Source organism: Podarcis melisellensis, assembly GCF_964234715.1.
Source record: "Podarcis melisellensis genome assembly, chromosome: 14".
In the NCBI taxonomy this organism is placed as follows: Eukaryota; Metazoa; Chordata; class Lepidosauria; order Squamata; family Lacertidae; genus Podarcis; species Podarcis melisellensis.
The window spans coordinates 11,081,252-11,102,010 of record NC_138546.1 but is presented as its reverse complement, the minus strand read 5'-3'; the positions used below and the strand labels follow the sequence as shown (position 1 = coordinate 11,102,010).

Sequence of the window (20,759 nt, the reverse complement as noted above, 5' to 3'; positions counted from 1 at the left end):
GGAGTCTGTAACCTGAGGTACCACTGTATAATAAACCTGAGCTTGGGCTCCACCACAGGACTGAAATACCCTGTTCACTTATGGTGCCTCATGAGCAACAAGCACAAGGAGAAAAGGGTTTGCAAGAAGAAGAAGAAGCCTTCTACATCGAAGCAGAATTGGGACTGGCAAAGTATGTAGATATCAGTTCTCCCACTGCCGTGATGCTCGGCCTGAAGTGTGTCAAGTGGCACTCGTCGTCCACTCTCGGCACACTCAAGAGCTCTGCTACGAAAGAGAACTCACAAGAAAGAACCATTTGTTTGTACTAGACGCCAGGCCCCACAAAGGCATTTCTGAATGAAGAGCTGTATTACCCTGAACAGGATTTCAAGCCTCCCATTGCTACACCACGCCAGCTGCAAATCTGGAGAGTCGTGGGCTACTCTGCACACTTTTATGTCAGAGACAAGGATAATTTCTGCTCAGATAAAAATCCACCTACTGCTGACATGCTCGCTTTATCCGATTATGCCGTGAAGCACAATTTTTCGTTCCGAAAGAAGAAAGCCCAACCCTGGCTCAAAACTATGGGAGGCTCGGGAGAACGGCAGCAACTAGAGAGGAAAGGCCTGGCAAGCAGAGAGGAAGCGACCTTCAGCGACAAGGTTATTCCTGCTTCACTAAGGCTCTGCCGGGATGCCTTTAGCTCCGCTTTATACCTGCTGCGTCACCAGCCAAAGGCTCTACATTCTGTTCTTATATACAACCGAGTCGTGCTCAGGGAAAACCCAATGAAATTAATGGACCAATGTTCACCATCATGTCCGTTCAGTCAGATGGGTTGACTCCCGAGTATAACTAACACTGAATACAATAATTAGTGGGACGTGGGTGGTGCTGTGGTCTAAACCACTGAGCCTCTTGGGCTTGCCAATCAGAAGGTTGGAAGTTCGAATCCCCGTGACAGGGTGAGCTCCAGTTGCTCTATCCCAGCTTCTGCCAACCTAGCAGTTCAAAAGCACACCAGTGCAAGTAGATAAATAGGTACCACTGCGGCAGGAAGGTAAACGGCATTTCCGTGCTCTCTGGCACTCATCATGGTGTCCCGTTGTGCCAGAAGCAGTTTATTCATGCTGGCCACATGACTCGGAAAGCTGTCTGCGGACAAACACCGGCTCCCTTTGCCTGAAGCGAGATGAGTGCCGCAACCCCTTTGACCGGACTTAACCATCCAGGGGACCTTTACCTTTTTTACAATAATTAGTAGCTGTAGTACAGGTAAGTCGCATCATACGCTCCTTTAATTAGAATCATAGAACTGTTGGAACTCCTACGATAATCTAGTCCAACCCCCTGCAGTTGGGCTTGAACCCACAACTTTGAGATTAAGAGTCTCATGCTCTGCCATCTGAGCTACATGACTGCGGCTTTGCGTGGTTGCCTCAGACAGCATAGGCCAATGGTCAGAGATGATAGCAGCCGTAGTCCTGCAATATCTGGTGGGCCACAGGTCCCCCACTCCTACCACTGAGGGAGCCTCTCTGCTATGTAGTAGAGGGATCAAGGTGAATGAGCAAAGGTGCACAAATGTTGGCTTGGCTTACAAGCCAGCTCTTACTCGTTTTCACAAGCAACGCCCACCCTGGTCTGTGGGCAGTTGCAGAGGGCTTTGGAGAGCGCAAGACTTCTTAGCTGCACGGAGGGATGGAGAAAAATAGCAGGAAAGGCTCCTGCTGTTTCTTTCCTGCACCAAACTGCAGCGCAAGTGGAAGAAGACTTCACGTCTCCTTTGAGCAAGCCCTCTGACGAGTGCAAAGGGCTTGGGGTGTTGAAGTCTTCTCTTCTCTGCGCCATTAAGAAAGCAGGAGAAACTCCCGCTGCTTCTTTTTGTATTCAAACCTCAGCGTGAACCAGAGTCTGGGAAAGGATTCCTTGCATCCTTCCAGCCAGAGGACTGACAGCTGGCGTACCAGGGGACCCTTCGGAACTCAGGACTTGTCTTCTCAACACATCTTGAGGTTGCGCGTAACAAAAAGTTATTCAAGGCACTTGAAGACGTATGATTCTTTAGAGCTACTTGTTTGAAATCCTAGGGACAGCTCGCTGCACCCATACCTACCTGTGAAAAAGAGATGCCTCTTTGTGGTTTCTTTCCTCTTCTCCAAACAGGGGTTGAGGAGTCGAAGGAGCTGTAATACTCGTTCCTCTCTGCGTGACTCTGTCAGGCAAGCGTCGTTCATTACGAGATACGGGTAAATCTTTCCATTATGACCTCGGATATAGAGTCTTCTGGCTGCAGTGTTATGCTTTTGTACTATCTCCACTCTGGGCATAAACCTATCAAGAGGGTGGGGAAGAGAGAAAGAGAAGGAGATAAAAGCACCTGAGCTTTCAAAGTCTAAAGCTTCATTTCGTTCCTCCAAGATGAAAGCTAAGATTTTTTTTAAAAAAGAGGGGGGGAGACCCTGAAATGCCATACTTAAAGCTAACAAAATGAAGCATATTAGCGGCTGAGTTTTTGTAAAACTAACATTCTCATTATGAATTTTTATAATGATGCTGCTACATTTTCTATTACGTGGCTCAGCCAAGACTGGTATTATGTATGAAAAGCTTCCAGCATCTTTTGTCTTCTCCAAATTGACTGAGAAATGATTTTTTTCAATAGACAGAAACAACAAAACCAAGTCGCTTGGTGTGGCTTGGGTTCTGATTTCCATATTACTGTCAGTGAAACCACGACGAGAGCAGAAGACTGAGCATGCAATGGGATGCTTCAGATCTGAGAGCAGTTACAGAAGTTTAAAGGTCACCCACTGCTGCTGATGCTGCCACACACACACCCTTCCCCAAAATCTCTCTCAAGTACACATGGAAGAGCTAAACTGAAATGTATCCAAAATGGTCTTGAAAGGCAGAAAATAAATCCATTCTCTTTTAAAAATGGCTTAATTCTAATTCTGCACAACTTCTCAACCCACCAAGCTGAATCCGGCCCATTACTTGCAGCCCAACATATACTCAACAAGGCCGACAGAAAAATCACACAGCTGCAGTGTGTGTGTGTATGTATGTGTGTGTCTTTCAAGCCATCTAATCTAACCACATGCTTGATGTAGGAAAATCCAGAGAGAGAGAGAGAGACCCTAACAGATGGCTGCCCAACATCTGCTTACAAAACCTCCAGCACAGGAAAATCTATGGCAATTGGTTCCACTGGTGTACTGATCTTACCATTAAGACGTTTCTCTAACATTTTACCCATTAAATATAGCCCTGCCCTGGGAGCCTTAAATCACTGGTCCATCTAGCTCCATACTGTCTACACTGACTGGCAGTGTCTCTCCAGGGTCACAGACAGATGTCTCCCTCCCAGCCCAACCAGAAAATGCTATCCTGGGACCTTTCACAATAAAAGCAGTTGCTCTACCACCAGTCTTTGCCCTCTGCGTGACAGCCCTACAGGTACTGTAGAATCAAAGAACCATAGAATTGGAAGGGACCATGAGGATCAATTAGTCCAACCACCTCCAATGCAGGAATCCTTTGCCCAACATGGGGCTTAATAATAACAATAATTCTATTATTTGTACCCCGCACATCTGATTGGGTTGCTCCAGCTACTCTAGGTGGTTTCCAACATATATAAAAACATAATAAAACATAACACATTGAAAGCTTTCCTACACATGGCTGCCTTCAGATGTCTTCTAAAGGTTATACAGTTACTCATCTCCCAGACGCTGAGGTCCAGTGCTGAGGGCTTTCTGGCGGTTCCCTCATTGTGAGAAGCGAAGATACAGGACACAGGCAGAGGGCCTTCTCAGTAGTGGCGACTGCCCTGTGGAACGCCCTCCCATCAGATGTCAAGGAAATAAACAACTATATGACTTTTAGAAGACATCTGAAAGCAGCTCTGTTTAGGGAAGTTTTTAATGACTTATGTTTTAATGTATTTTTAATCTTTTGTTGGAAGCCGCCCAGAGTGGCTAGGGAAACCCAGCCAGATGGACGGGGTAGAAATAATAAATTATTCTTCTTTTTCTTCTTCTTACTACTACTACTATTGAAAAGGCCCTCTGCCTGGTTCCCTGTAACTTCACTTCTCGCAGCGAGGTAACAGCCAGAAGGCCCTTGGTGCCTTCTATGTCTCGGCTGAACAATGGGGGTGGAGACGCTCCTTCAGATATACAGGGCCAAACCCACAGCCCTGAGATTAAGAGTCTCATGCTCCAAGTTATCCCAATTTAGTGGTACCTGTGCATGGCCTCACTCGGCCTTGTCTTCTTCAAGCCTGAATAATCCATTGAACCATTCCTCACAGGATACACCTTCCATACCCTCTGAACCATCTTCTCTGAACCTTTTCCAACCTGTCAATTTATCTACCTGCAGCACACAGAACTTAAGACTGCATCTAACTACATTCCACGCAACAACAGATGCGCTAAATTAATGAACCTACGCTAGTCACGCCCACTAATTCCGACGGACCTACTCCGAGCACTTTTTACAACCCATTGCTTCGTATGAGCACTGAGCAGTGGTGGAGGTGGAGCCAGCTCAGCGGCTGAGCACCTGTTTTGCGTGAAGAAGGGTTCCCAGGTCAATCCCTGGCATCTCCAGATAGGGGACCAGGGAGCAGGAGGTGGCAGCAGGGACCTCTGCCCGAGTGCCTGAGGAGTCAGGGCCTATGAAAGCATCTGTCATCTAACCTGGTTCCTGTACGTTTGGACTGATGGGTAGGCCTGTTTTAGATCTTGGCTCACGCCAAAAATAAAATTCTTAGGCTCTCAACCTCAAAAACCGCAGGCAAAATTCTGCTGAGAAAAAGAGAGCCTTCCTGCTCCCTCCCTCACCCCAGCTGCTCTCAACAGCCTGGGTGTACCCTCCCAAATGGTGTGCGCTGTCGTGTGATGGGCAACAGCTGGGAGGAACTGGCAAAGACCTCTCCTCCCGTCCTGTATGGCTGGAAGACCGTTTCTCTCACTTTTAAGCAAGACTGCTTCATTCAGGTGAGTATTTATTTACTTTTTACTTAGTTGTCGCTGCTTTTCTACTTCTTTTTTTTAAAAAGTGCTTTTTTAAGTTTTCGAAAACAACAAGGAAACAAAAAAAATGTGTGGAGCACATTACTGCAGCTGGAAATAAAATACACAGAAATCTCAGCATACGTTTGCAGACATCATAATAAAATCAGATTCTGCAATGGGACAGTTTGGAAGTAAGAGCCACATACTGGTAAGGTAGCCTTGCCATGTAGAGATGTGTCTTGTTGTGGGCCTATGTGGTGCACTATTTTTATTTATAAAGCATATGAATGGTCACCATCTCACATCAAAATGGTCTTGTTTTAAAAAGCCTCCTGTGATGGTTTAAAGGCTCGGCCAAGGCTGTGTCCCATACTCTCCCAAACAATTCCACTAGAGGGAATTGATGCAGATGTCCAACGTAAGGCAATTTTGAGTCTGGCTGCTGCAAGCAGCAGAGCTAACAGCTCCTTGGGAACAAGGGTGGGATTTAAATCTCTTTCAAGAGCCAAGAGAGATAATACTGGGTCCTTGCTATTCAAAAAACAACAATATTAATCAAAAATATGGATGGTTAACTCATGAAAGACCTAGAAAGACTCAGTGGTATAAAGAGTGAAAAGGAAGTGAAATACCTGGAGAGATGGTTAACGGCGAATAATAATGATATCTTTAATGATAACTGTGTAAAGGTTTGGAAAGAAATCAAAAAAGATATGTAAATTTGGAGCTGAATGCAATTGTCACTGTTGGGCAAAATTTCTGCTATAAAAAAGAATGTACTTCCAAAGATGCTATTTCTATTTCAGACAATACCTATAGTTAATGATATTCGAAATTTTGGCAGGGAAGAAAACCCAGGACAAAACGCAAAATTATGATTGATACTGCTGCTGTTAATGCTACTTTCACTGCTATTTTGTTTTACTGTTGGGATTCTTTTGCTATTTTTATTTGTAAGCCGCCTTTTAAGTTTGACTGCATCACGGAAAGGTAGCATACAAGTGGGGAAATAAAGTGGCTTCGATTTATGCAAAGGGTCCTTTAGATCGCCGTTGTGACTCCCAACACAGGAAACTGCCTATTGGTCAATCTAGGAAGTCAGACCATTGGTCAATGTAGCTCAGTATTGCCTACACTGACTGGCAGTGGCTGTCAGGATTATGAGCCTTTCTCAACCCTACCTGGAGATGCCAGGGATCAAAGCTGGCACCTTCAGCTGGCAAGGCTGATGCTCTACCACTGAGCTATGGCAAACCATAGGTTTGCACCTGGATCTCACAAATGCTATTCTAGAATGACTAAGAGATACGTCTAGCACAGGGTTTGAGAGCTGGGTACCAACCACTTAAAATCAACGGCTCTATACCCTTACTCCATAACATGCTGACTTCCGTAAAGATGCTCTCTCTGCGGTCTCTGTCTTCACCCCTGCAGGAAATGGCCGAGTTCAGCTTTCATGACTGTGTAGGAGGGATTTTAAAAACAACGCATCGGCTCCCACACACCAGAAAGTAGTTGCTTGTTAGTCAGGACTCTATAAAGGACAGAATGCCTTCGTGTTGGCAGGCTTAGTTTCTCTCGCCTTGGAAAGAATCAAGCGTGCAGATGCACATTGCTGTTGGGAGCCCTTGGGAACATCTGACTAATCTCTGGCAAGACACCAAAGTAGATAATCAGGCCTTGAAATGAAAAGGAAAAAGAAAAAAGGTAGGAAACTAATGGCTCAAGACAGGGAAGGCCAATTTTGTTCAACCCTTGGTGCGTCCACCAAATTTTAATCAATGCATGGAAGAAAAAAGGTTAGTCTGCAATTTTGCCTCCTAAGGAAAAGAAATTGTCAGGAAACAGAAATGCTCCAAAACCGAAATATTACACTTCTTATGAAGAATAAGGCAAAATCGTACTTTTTTTTTTGCTAGATCTGTTAACTCTAGCTATTTGTTTACACTGCGTTTTCTGTTTATTTATGGGATTTGTATTCTACCTTTAAACCTAAAATCTCTCGGAGCAGGATAGGGAAAAAGAGTGCATATTTATAAATGCAACAAAAACAACAGATCTAAACAAAACTGACACTTAAGGCTGCAGTTAAAACTTGTTGGTAAAAATATCAGCTAAAAGCTAGGGTAAAACAATGTTAATAATAATAATAATAATAATAATAATAATAATAATATCTTTATTGTCATTGCCCCCTCTCAGGGACAACGAAATTACTTAGCACGCCCTTAGGAGCCTGGGCAACAGGAGAGATGATGTGTGGTGCTATCCTTTTACTTTCTTTTGTAATCTATCTTTAGATCACAAGCCTTTGAGTACAGCCTGTGTCACTTTAAAATTCCTGTGCAGCACACACTGCTGTGGTTCGTTAAAGGTGTTGGGAACTGTAGATCTGTGAGAAGGAAACTACAATTCCCAGGATTCCCTGGGGGAAGTCATGTGCTTTAGATGTGTGGCGTGGATCTCCTGCTCGTCTTCCATTAATTCGTCTGTAAACCCGACCAAATATGGCGGCAGAAACTGTTTCAGGCCCCAGATGATTGTGTCTGGAGAACAGAGAAGCCCAGGAAAATGGAGAGGTTAATTCTGGGTTGGATCCAGACAAAGTTAGTTGAACTTAGGTTCCCAGGAAATCACTGAAATTAATTTATAACTAGTAATAATAATAATAATAATAATAATAATAATAATAATAAAATTTATTTATACCCCGCCCTCCCCAGCCAAGGCCAGGCTCAAGGCAGCTAACAACCAATAATAAAAATGAGTTGAATGAGTACAACTTAAAAACAAGATTAAAATACAACAATAAAACATTAAAATGCAGCCTCATCACAGGAGGAGAAAGGAAAAAAGAAAGAGGGGGAGGGAATCAATTTGACTCCAAGCCAAAGGCCCTGCGGAAAGAAATCAGATCCTGCAGGGCCCTGGTCTCATGAGGCAGAGCGTTCCACCAGGCTGGAGCCAGAGTTGAAAAACTCCTGGCTCTGGTTGACGCTAATCTGACTTCCTTAGGGCCTGGGACCTCTAGGGTGTTGCTATTTATGGACCTTAAGGTCCTCCGTGGGGCATACCGGGAGAGGCGGTCCCATAGATACGAGGGTCATAGGCTGTGAAGGGCTTTAAAGGTCACAACCAGCACCTTAAGTCTGGCCTTGTACTCCATCGGAAGCCAGTGACCTACTAGTGACCTACGTTCAGCTACCTTAGCCTGGAACTAACCCCAAAATTCTGGTACGTATAACTAGTTCACTTCCCAGCCTTAGCTTTCAGCCCCGGACTTACCGTGCAATCTTGATGTAATAATGTGTTGGCTTTGGCATAAGGAACTCTCCAGGAATTTCCACTTCGGCTGTTTGGGCTGAGAAGTTGCTCAGGAATCGGCACTTTTCTTCTATGAGGAAGAACTTGGGAAGCTGCTTTGTTTTTGCCTCGAGAATTTTGATCCATTTCTTCAGCTTAGAAATAAGATTGTGGAGCTTCATGGAGCCTGGCACGCTGAAGTCGAAATCTAGCAGATAAAACAAAATAAATCCAACAGAAAATGGCTTGTTAGAAATGTGATGCAGGTATTTAATCAAAACTCTGCTTGGTGTAAACACCTTGCATAGTTAAGGTATCTGGGCTTTGGAGCCTTACCCCAGGGAACTGCTACTGTTTTTCTTTACTATTTGCACAATAGTAAAATGAAGGAAAGCAGGAAAGATTATCATCGCATACAACAATAATTATTATAGTAGTCACTTTTAGCCTAACACACATTATTGCCAAGCAAATCCATGTATAAAATAGATGAGCTGTTAGCAAAAGCGATTCAAGCTCATCTGTTCCAATTTAAACTGGCAGAGATTACACATTAAACATACTTGTTTCTGTCATTTGTTTTCCCATTATGTGGATGCTGTTTCTTGTTGGGCTATGTCTAAAACTGGCTTTTTAAAAATGTCCCTGAGCACCTCTCTCTGTACTAGTGCAACAGAGAAACAATTAACCGCATAGCATTGGTTGGGCAGTTCACCTACCTATCGGTTGGAATCAAAACCTTCAAAAATATAACAACCAATGTTATCAAGTCACGTATGTGTTTTAATTCTCATAGAAACCGTCTTATATCTTAATTCACATACAAATCTACTTAAGGATTAAGATTTGTGCCTGAGGAAATTCTTGGAAGCAAGGCAAGTGAGAAAGACCAATTACCATTCTCGACAGCAGTGGTAGCTGTGGCCCAGTGTGGCTGTGGGCAACGGGAAAGTTCCTGTGTGGTTGGCTGGCTGGCATCATCAACCCCAGCTAGCCACAGGGAGTGATGGGACTCCTCTACCTCTTTTGAATTTAAACTGGCCAATTAGAGGCCAGACTGCAGGACAGGAATTTGGAGACATGACCTCGGTAAGCCTGCTTCCACTCAGGTCTGTCTCCAAATCATAAAAGCTGCCTGCACAGCCTCCAAGCAGCAGAGTTGGCATCAGACATCCCACCCTCCCACCTTGTATAATTTTGACCTTGCTGTGGAGTGGCTTGGTCACCTTATTCAGGGTCAGGGAGGAATTTGCCTGCAGACCAAGTGGGCTGGTTTGGAGATTTTGCCTACCTCCATGCAACTGTCATAGCTTGTTGGCGGGAAAAGCAGTTGGGTTGCATCTTTAGTCTAATCAGGTGGCGGGGGGAGGAGACTTACCCTCTGTCCCCAAGATCAAAGCATCAGGGTATCCCGCGGTAAAGGGGTTTGTCTGTATGTCCAGACAAGGGCTAACAGACCATAGAACTCCCCAATTGACATTCTGTATGGGTCAGCTGTATAAAGAAGGCTGATCGCCAAAGAATTTATGCTTCTGAATTCTGGTGCTGGAGGGGACTCTTGAGAGTCCCATGGACTGCAAAAAGATCAAACCTATCCATTCTGAAGGAAATCAGCCCTGAGTGCTCACTGGAAGGACAGATCTTGAAGCTGTGGCTCCAATATTTTGGCCACCTCATGAGAAGAGAAGACTCCCTGGAAAAGACCCTGATGCTGGAAAAGATTGAGGGCACAAGGAGAAGGGGACGACAAAGGACGAGATGGTTGGACAGTGTTCTCGAAGCTACTAACATGAGTTTGACCAAACTGTGGGAGGCAGTGGAAGACAGGAGTGCCTGGTGTGCTCTGGTGCATGGGGTCAGGAAGAGTCGGACATGACTAAACAACAACAACATGGGTCACCTGTATTTGATATGTGTCACGTGGGGATGCTTAACCCAAGACTGACCCTGATGAAGTTGTCATCCAGCAACTAGGATACATATCCAATGCCTAAGCCAAAGCCTTCTTGCATCTGCAATCAATAAAGTTGTGGCCATTTTGATCCCAAAAAGGTTGTCATGTCATTTATTGCTTCCTATGCAATAGGAACCCTGATAAACTCTGTCTTACTACAACTGGGCCCACAACCAGAGAGAGGGTGACACCCTTTGTCAAATGATCTCCATAAGGAGTGTTTAGATGAACCTATCCTATTAATAAACTCAGATATGAACAAACCTTTTGTCCACAAAAACAACTGTCTCCTCTCTTTGCGTAGGCTGGCAAACTGGAAAGTTTTCAATTAACTATAGTTTCCCGTTTCATCCAAGCCAGGAAACAATGGTTAATGGTTTCAGAAAAAGCTATAACAGCAACCCAACTTCAAACCATGATTTAATAGCCTGGTTTCTTTAGAAGCTATTAATGTTTCCTTTTTGGATGAGATGGAGAACTACATGGAAGACTTCTTGGTTTGCCTTGCGTAAAACGGGGTGCTAAGGGGCTTTGTGCACAGGAAAAAAGGATCGTTCATATATCAGCATATTAAGGCAAGATATGTCTAAACGCAATCACAGATAACCCCATTTCTAAGAGTCAGGCATCATGTAGTAGAAACTGCTCAATTCATCCAGGCATTTTAATAATGGCTTTTACCAAACAGTGACTAACTTACTTTCACAATGAATGGTTTTAATCTGCTGTTCTATGTAGTATTGGCTTCCAGGCCATCTCTGCATTTTTTAGATTTCCCCTCCTTTCATCCTGGTATTTATTATGATTTATAGTATTATTGTTTAGAAATTGTTTTTACTGGTACTCACTTTGAGAACGTTGCATAAACCTGAAATTTGGGGGAGGGGGTGCTGTACATGGATTCTGTCTGAAGTAAAGGCAGGGTAGAAATGTTTCAAATAGACACAAATGTGCTAAATAAATTAAATATCTACTGAAGAACGACATTGCAGACAACATAATTCGATTTAAGCAGCACAAACATTAGCCTTGCGAGTAAGGCCCTATCTTCACTATGCATTTAAAGCAGTATCATACCACTTTGTCATGAATTATGAGATGTGCAGTTTGTTAAGGGCGCTGAGAGTTGTTAGGAGACCCCAATTCCCCCACAGAGCTACAGTTCCCAGAGTGCCCTGGGAAGAGGGATTGACACTTAAACCGCACTGTGAACTATAGCTCTGTGTGGGCAATAGGGGGTTTCCTAACAACTCTCAAACCTGAACCTCTCCCCACCTTGCCTTGGGTCCAGTCTGAACCTCTTATTGTCCTATACCAGGCACAGGCAAACTCGGCCCTCCAGATGTTTTGGGACTACAACTCCCATCATCCCTAGCTAACAGGACCAGTGGTCAGGGATGATGAGAGTTGTCGTTCCAAAACATCCGGAGGGCCGAGTTTGCCTATGCCTGTCCTATACCATGGCTGTGCCTTGAAGGACATGTTAGCTCTAGGAACTGCAGGGTCCCTTTTGGGGGCTGGAAGGGGACATCTTAGGGCGTTCTGCCATAAAGAACCAAGCCAGCTTCCATCTACACAGGGGCATTTTGGGTTCCATATTAAGCTCTGTCAACATGTCACTAAGAACGCGCCCAAGACGGAAGCCAGGTGCTGAAAATATATCAACCTGAATCAAGCCCTGTAAGATTATCATGGTACCTCAAAAGTATTGATTATAATCAAACTGTTTGAGGATATTATGGAGAAGCTTCTGCCAGGCTGAGTTCAAGCTTGTGGGTGTTCCTGATGGATCCAGAAACTGTGGCAAACCACAAAGTCCACATCAAAATATATACCAGGTGACAGCAACAGGGAGCCCTCAAGTTGTTACTGGACTATGACTCCCATCAATCCTAAACACTATCCATGCTGGCTGATAGGAGTTGGAGTCCAATAATATCTGTAGGACACCATGTCGGCTGCTTCTGATATTTAACAACAGCAATCTTTATCTCTGAGTGTGAATTCTTATGTAGCCAAAACAGCACTATCCACAAAGAATGATCAACTGGTTTTGACGAATGTTGAGGTTCTCAGAGCTACAAGAAATTGTAATAATAATAGATTTTATTGCATTAGCCGTGTGGCCATAGCATAATATACATAGAAATAACAACATAAAATGGGGGTGGGGAGGTAAAAGTAAATATCGTCCTGGGCGAATACTTTAAAAAAATGGGGATAACAAAAGTAACAGGGGATTTAAAACATCGAGTGACAGAGAATACAAAAACAAAAAGACAAGAAATTGGTGAAGGAAAAAACCCACACAGAGGGAGGGCAAAAAATCACAAACAGCCCAATGAGGACTGAGCATGCTCAATGACAATGGAATGCTGAACAGTTGGGGGTCTGAGGACAGAAAAGGGGAGAGGGAATGGAATGGAGTGAGTGGAATCTTGAACAGGGAGCTCTGTATGCACTGCAACATTTTGTTGCAGGTTCCATTGGCATTTGCTATTAAAAGAAGCCAGCCCCTTCCCTCAAATTTAAAGTGCATCCCAAGTCATGCTAGCTCATTAGAAAGGTAATGCTAAGACACACCGGCTTTCATATGCTAAACATGAAAAATAATTTAGAGGTGGTTATCTGTAGATAACACATATTGAACAGCACTACAGGGCTCAAAACTTTAAGACCGATTTAATGCTCAACTGTGCTCAAAAATTCCCTAGCAGTTTCAATAAAAAACTGTTCTATCACACTTGACACGGAACAATGATGCCTGCCATTTTCAAGTACTTTCCTAAAATTAAAGTAGAGCAATTTACATACTCCCTATAAATCTGCGCAGGAATCTTTTCATATGACCGGGGGGTGCGGAATGTGCATAGACGGATGTCAATGAACACGTTTCAATTTAAATCTTCAAAACAACCTTTAAAATATCTATTAGACAGAAGCGAGCAAAAGCAAGCACGGTCCACTGAGTTCAATAGCAAGGAGGAATTGGGATATAAAAAACTGGCGTCAAAGAACTGAGGGCTGCACCCAAGCAAAAGGGTTTCCTCTTAAACTAGCACAGCGCTGGATGGCGGCTACATTTGAGCCTCCTAACCTGGTCCGGTAGCCTCCAGATGTCGTTGGACTACAATTCCCAGGAACCCCAGCCATACAATGGGACTTGTATTTCAGCAAAATATGGAGGGCAACAGATTGGGGAAGGCTAACACAGGCAAACAGAATATTTAAATGCAGGGCCCAATTAGGCAAAGCAAATAATAATAATAATAATAATAATAATAATAATAATAATAATAATAATTTATTATTTATACCCCACCCATCTGGCTGGGCTTCCCCAGCCACTCTGGGTGGCTTCCAAAAAAATATTAAAATACTGTAATACATCAAACATTAAAAGCTTCCCTAAACAGGGCTGCCATCAGATGCCTATCAATAAGATAGAGGCCTTTAAATGTAGAAATTATATGGTGAAATAAGCATGCCTAATTTTTTTTTGGGGGGGGAGGAGAGGAACTACAAGGCTCCACTTGCTCTTATTTATTTATTTTCCCCACTCTTCAGCCAAGAAGTGTGACTTAGAAATCAAGTATCATTAAAGTAAATCAAGTATCATTAAAGTAAAAAAGCAAAAACGGCTTACATGTACTCTTTTAAAACAACAAAAGCCAACTGTTTCCAAGTGTACAAGCAGGGAATTACAAAGGCAGGTAACTTTAGCCACTTAAGGCAAATATGGAAAAAGTCGTTCCTGCAGACCAAACTCTGAAAAGCTACCTGAGGCATAATTCGAAGGCTAATTTGCTTTGAATACTGACCCAAGTAGCATCAAGTACAGTGGTACCTCGGGTTAAGTACTTAATTCGTTCCGGAGGTCCGTTATTAACCTGAAACTGTTCTTAACCTGAAGCACCACTTTAGCTAATGGGACCTCCTGCTGCTGCCGCGCCGCCAGAGCACGATTTCTGTTCTCATCCTGAAGCAAAGTTCTTAACCTGAGGTACTATGTCTGGGTTAGCGGAGTCTGTAACCTGAAGCGTATGTAACCTGAAGCGTATGTAATCCGAGGTACCACTGTACTGGTTTGAAATTCTCCTCAGTAGTGCAAAACAGACACCAAAACTCTTTGTAACTCTCACTTAAGTGGGAAACGTACAAGACTTTTCACATGTACTATTACGTTGTCGTCTTTATGAGGATATACATTTGACTTTTATCACACCTGTTTTGCAAAAGTCCAGGAAAGAATCGGAATACCATAGTTTAAAACTACTGCTAGAGGACAAGAATCCCAAGACTACATTAAGTGTAGCTAAATTCTGTGCGTCTCCAATCAATCGCAGGAAGCAAGTGGTATCCCATAATGTTCAAACCCCTAAATGTTAATTACAGGGGACACGCTAACAATTAATTTTAATTTTTATATTTAAAGCATTGTTATATTCATATTGTCCCTTGTATTTCTGATATTTTTTATGATCTGTGATATTGTGTGTGTTGATGCTGGTCTGTGACCGTATTAATAAATTCATTCATTCATTCATTCATTCATTCATTCATTCAAAGACTTTTCCAGCCCAGTCCTGCTGCCGCCTGCCTCCTCCTTCACATGCTATTGGATACACTTGGTGTTCTGCATTCCCAGGGCAGGTGAGAGAGGGCTTGACGAGAGAAGTGACAAGTGTGGGTGGCAGAGGGAGTCCCAGCTGCCTTGTCCACTTGCTTTAAACTCTCTGGTGTCCAGGTTGTAAAGGTGTCAACCTATCGAAATTGCTTAAAGCTGGACACATTGCTGCTTTGAGTCTTAGGAGTCAGTCACTCTCTCTTTTTACATTTTCAAGGAGGGCTCTCTCCTCTCCATTCACAGCCCCTCTTCCCAACTTATTTTGTATTTTTGTACCAGTTGCAAGTCACACCTATGAACCTTACTGAGAGCTGTGCTAAATCGGACCATAAACCAGAGGCACACTGGCACCTGAATCCGGAAGGAGCCTTTAAAACACACTGCAAACAAGTGAAGCCTTGTGAAATGCAGCACGTTCTCTTTCATTATCCTGTGCTCAAAGGGTGACAACTTAAACCTCTCTTACTGGACCAACATCCCAAGACCAATGACAGATGCATCATACCACCAGAGCAGACAAGCGTGTTTTTGCCATGAGGCAAGTTGTCAGTAGGACAATTACAGTGGTACCTCGGGTTACATACATTCAGGTTACAGACACTTCAGGTTACAGACTCTGCTAACCCAGAAATATTACCTCGGTTTAAGAACTTTGCTTCAGGATGAGAACAGAAATCATGCTCCGGCGGCACGGCAGCAGCAGGAGGCCCCATTAGCTTAAGTGGTGCTTCAGGTTAAGAACAGTTTCAGGTTAAGAATGGACCTCCAGAACGAATTAAGTTCTTAACCCGAGGTACCACTGTAATACTCATTTTGCAATGTATTTACTGTACGGAACTTATTTGTAAAAAGTGCTTTCCAGGTCATAAAGGTGTTAGCAAGAAGGCGAAAAAGGACTGCCGCCCTTCTTGGCAGCTGTCTTTTAATTTTTATGCAGCCAGTCCAGCACCTCTTGCATCTACTGTGAACGTACTTGTAAAAAATCTCATTATAATTCCAAGCCTACCCTCTAGTGCACAATCTGAGCAAATCGCTGGGTGAGAAGGAGAAACATGAAATACGGCATTGTTTGCCGCTCATCGGCTCCCCAAAGTGCAGGGAAATGTCACCAAACGGCAAGTACAATATTCTTGCTAATGATATGCAAATAGCTGAAGCAAAAATATTCAGCAGTGTTAATTAAAATAAAACACACCAAGCCATTCACTTCGCTGTAGGAATCACTCCAGTTTGTTGAAAATACCTATTTTAGACTTCCCTTTCTCCTTCGTTGTTTTGCTTCTTGGTAGCAGATGGGAATGACAGAGAGCACTCGATTAATTAGCTTTCTTTCTTCATGTCACAGGGGCTCCATACAGAGCCTGTCTAAGTAGATCCAAAGAATTACTAGCTATGTGGCATTCTGGAGCGGCTCCCCTGCTTTGCAGATAGCTTAATTAGGCGGAAAGGAAATCTCTTTGCGATACCGATCCTAACTAAAACCCAACACTTACTACCTACGTTAGTTTAAGCACCAGAGACTGAACGAGAGGACGGCAGTCCACTTTTAGAATTCTGGACTCCACACGGAAATTCCTTTGGAAATTGCAATAATACGGACTAAGATTCTTTTATTGGACAGAAGGAATAAGAATACTGAAGGATAGGATAAGGTGGGGTGTTGTTGTTTAGTCGTGTCCGACTCTTCGTGACCCCATGGACCAGAGCACGCCAGGCACTCCTGTCTTCTAAAGTGGGATAGGAAGCCTAATAACCATGAGTTATAGACCGTGAACTCAAATGTAAAAAGTTCTTTGCAGAACCTTGACTAACACAAGTTAGCAAATATAGCTCAGGGCAGGAAATAATTAAAAAAAGGTGTGTGCTTGTGATGAAAATAAAAGTCACTGCCTAAATAATTGACAATTCGCTGCTCTATCCAAACATCTGCTACATGAAGCACCTTGACTAATGATACAGGCAACCTTGGTAACCAGTCTAAAAGCTCTGGAATAATCTTTTATCATTTATTGACCAGGTATCTATTTAGGGCAAATGGACCAGAGAAAGATGAGGGGAGAAAAAGATATTACACTGACTGGTAAAACCCTAATCTCATGCTTTTCCTCAAAGTATATTCCTGTATTACTCTCTACTTCCCTGAAATGATGATGTATGGAGATCCCTCTTGAAGCTCCCATGTCTTCCTTTGCCTGTCAAGTCTAACCAAGAAAGGAGCCCACAATCACCAATGTTTGCCTATCCTTAGTAATAATATGTAATTGTTTTGAGAAGGAAAATACTGCTGAATTGTTTCTCTCTCTTATTCACCCTGGTGGTTGTTCTTCCTTGATCAATTGGGAAGAGGAGAACCTGCCCATTTCTCTGTTCAGGGAAGGTAAGCTGCTATCACGTTCAAACAGTTACATTGATTTGGGTGTGGAAAACTGGCTTGAGTCAGGATTAACAACTCTTTTAGATTTAACACCTCTTGGCAAACTCAGTCCTTAAATGGGCCTACAGCCCAATATTTAACTGGATGCTGTTATTCAACTGTTATATTCAATCCGGGCTAAAGAAAAGGAAGCCAGGTTACAAAAATATTGGGTTTTTGCAAATACGCCTGAATGGCATTGGCTGGAAATTGCAAGAATATTTAGAAGATCTTGAATCCATCGTGCCTTGGAAACCTTAAGGCTTGGACAATAGCAACTGTATGTACTAGTAGAGAAAACTTGTGAGACTTTCAGAAATCTTGGAGAGTAGTTAGCTCTAAACCCTTGCAAGGGCCAAAGGACCATGAACTCAAGAAAAAGGAGGATTCAAAGCATAAGTCAAGACCAAGACTGCACAAATTGGTGATTCATTCTCGGCTAAGGACTGGTACGGTAATTAACTTGCCATTAATTCAGGAGCATAAATTCTATTACTGTTGCAAATTAATCAAAAACTTATTTTCTGCAAAATGAATTGAATCCCCCAAACTCCAAAAGGCAAGAATACTGACCAATCTAATTGCAGCCATTTCCCCCTCCACCCTTCAACTTTAATTCAAACTCCAAGTTTAAACAGATTAAAGTAATCTCATCTTGCGCTAACTAAAAGTGCTGTTGTAATCCTGTGACTACTCATGCTTAATCATAATTGAAAAATAAAATGCTCCAAATCTGTAGAAGATATCAGAAAAGTTTTCATTCTTCTAGAAAGCAGCAAATCCCTTTTGTATCCTGATTGCTTCTATTACTTTATCTTGGAAGTCGAGGGAAAATCTCATCCTTTGTTTGAATGTTACACACACACACACACACACACGTATTAAAAAAAAAGTGGAACTTAGTAAAAGAAGCCAAAACTCTGCTTTTGGCATTTGATGACCTGAAAAAACAAACATCAACAAATGCATTTTTAAAAGTGTTGAGCAAAATTTAATTTCAAATTTGGTGAAGAAATGGCAAGAGCGAAGTTGTATCATCCATTATGCTTCAACAGAGGCAGTGCAAAGCACCTTTCCACATGCTTTCCTGCCTCCTCTGTCCAGCTGTTCACCTTACGGCTCACCCAGGTTTGGCCACTTTTTGCCACAAGCGTGGAGATGGTAGAACCAGCCCTCCAAGAGGAGGGACAGCACAGCTACTCAGCCTGTGCTGCGACTGACAAAAAGCTGGAGCTGGAGTTGCAAGAATGCGGGAGGCGCTCTCTAAAGCAGGGAACCTAGTACCACCCAGATGTTGCTGGATTCCAGCTCCCATCAGCCCCAGCCAGCATGTTCAGTGGTCAGGGAAGATGGGAGATGCAATCCAGCAGCACTGGAGGCCATAGACTCCACAAATCTACTCTGTTGGATTCACATGACCCTGCCTCTATCTGGAGTGAGCGGGAGGAGTAAACTACACAGGAGAACACACACACACACACACACACAGCCTCAGTTCAGAATGAGAAAATACTTCAATTCCTTCTGTTTAGTTTATATGCTAAAAGGGAACATTTTTCCTCTTCAATTTTCCCCTACTCTGAAATAAACAAACACAAAACAAACACTTTTTATCTATATACCAATTTTAATACGGATATGAGTTTTTGAAGTACCATCGCATACAGGAAAAATTGTCTATTCTTTCTAAGCATGGAGAAACAACACATATGTATTAACTGCAGCCGCATCCCTTTGACTTATCAGAAAACCCAGAAGAAGCACAATATGCTGGCAACTCTCTTCTTCCCTAGTAGCTGCCACGCATTAAATTTGATCATATGGTTCAAGGCTTCCATTATCTACTGTCATGCGACTGTTGTGCTGCAAAGATTACTTCATGCAGAGCTTAACATGCTCTCTAATGTGCAGGGCATAGATGTGGCACACAAGAATCCCGTAAGGCCACTTTCCCCATGCTCATTAAAGCGAGGTTCTGAGGAACTATCTCAATTTCCCTGTTGCGAATTCAGAATGCCAGCATCCCAAATTACCTTAGAATTTCCCTCAGTTTCAAAACCAGTTTACTGTGGGTTGTTGCTCAAGAAATACAGACGAGTTGCATCATTCTTTCAGATTGTGGCTGTGACGCCATGCAATGCTATGACCCTGACTGAACTTGAATGCTCAAGGCAACCAGATATCTCAAAGAGTCACCTTCCTCTGCACAAAGCTGCCATCAGAGACCCTCCTCTGAATATCCTCCTGTTTCTGAGGGGCGGGTGGTAACTTGGCTAGGGCATTTTCTGTGGTGGCCCCCCATCTACGGAACACCCTTCTCAGATACGCCTTCACCCTTTCCCCTTTTAGGTTTCCCGTGAAAACTATTTCACTTCCCGTAAGGTTTTTCATTAAAGATATAAAGATCCCTACCTATTAATGCTGCGGGTTTTGATGGTGTTGTTCATCATGCTTAATATTTTCATCAGAACAATCCTTTTTATTATGACTTTAAAAAAACAACCTTTATTTTTGAAGTTATCTTGAGCATATTTGATGGATAAGTGGGATAAAACTACAGTGGTACCTCGGGTTAAGAACTTAATTCGTTCTGGAGGTCCATTCTTAACCTGAAGTACCACTTTAGCCAATGGGGCCTCCCGTTGCCGCCGCGTGATTTCTGTACTTCAAATACAGTGGTACCTCGGGTTGCAGACACTTCAGGTTACAGACGCCGCTAACCCAGAAATAGTACCATGGGTTAAGAACTTTGCTTCAGGATGAGAACAGAAATTGCGTGGCAGCAGCGCGGTGGCAGCAGGAGGCCCCATTAGCTAAAGTGGTACCTCAGGTTAAGAACAGTTTCAGGTTAAGTACGGACCTCCGGAACGATTAAGTACTTAACCTGAGGTACAACTGTATCCCGACTGTCTCTCAACTGCTACTGTCATCCCACCTAGATGAAAAGGAGGGGTGAGACAACAAGGTCCTCTCCACTGGCTCATTTGTGACCGACTCATTTGGCTCGATTTCCTGTAGCAGCATTTCACCTGACAGCATTGGAGGAGGAGGTGGAAAAGCAAAGATTCCTACGTTGGTTCAGCTGAGCCCAGCTGCTACTTGGCCCTTTCCCTGCCGGAACAACCTCCTAAATGACTATTCCAACTGACAATATAACTACAGAGGGGATGTGAATTTGCTCATCCCCATCTTCCCCTTCCCTGTCTCCTTCCCTACCATTTTTCATAAGAATGCAAGCTACTATTTCAAACTGTAAATTGCCCCAAGTGCTTTGGCATATGGGTTCGACTCAGGCTACCCAAAAGGATTGTGTCCCCCTATATGAACCTGTCCAGGTGCTAAGACCCTCAAGTGAGCACCTTATCTTGCTCCCATCAACTTCAGAAGCACGGCTGCTGGTGACGCAAGAGGGAGCCTTTTCTGTGGCTGCTCCCGTATGGTGGAACT

General features: G+C 43.3%; 1 protein-coding gene across 4 annotated transcripts in view; it reads right to left on the bottom strand.

Moving 5' to 3' along the window:
- TRRAP (transformation/transcription domain associated protein) overlaps positions 1–20,759 on the bottom strand; it is a 159,371-nt gene that overhangs the window by 13,375 nt on the left and 125,237 nt on the right. For all 4 annotated transcript variants that reach the window (XM_081889018.1, XM_081889020.1, XM_081889021.1 and 1 more), the window contains 2 exons: positions 8,301–8,526; positions 2,102–2,319 (listed from right to left, as the gene is read on the bottom strand). In XM_081889018.1, coding sequence (XP_081745144.1) covers positions 2,102–2,319; positions 8,301–8,526 — 444 coding nt within the window. The remainder of the gene's footprint in view (positions 1–2,101; positions 2,320–8,300; positions 8,527–20,759) is intronic.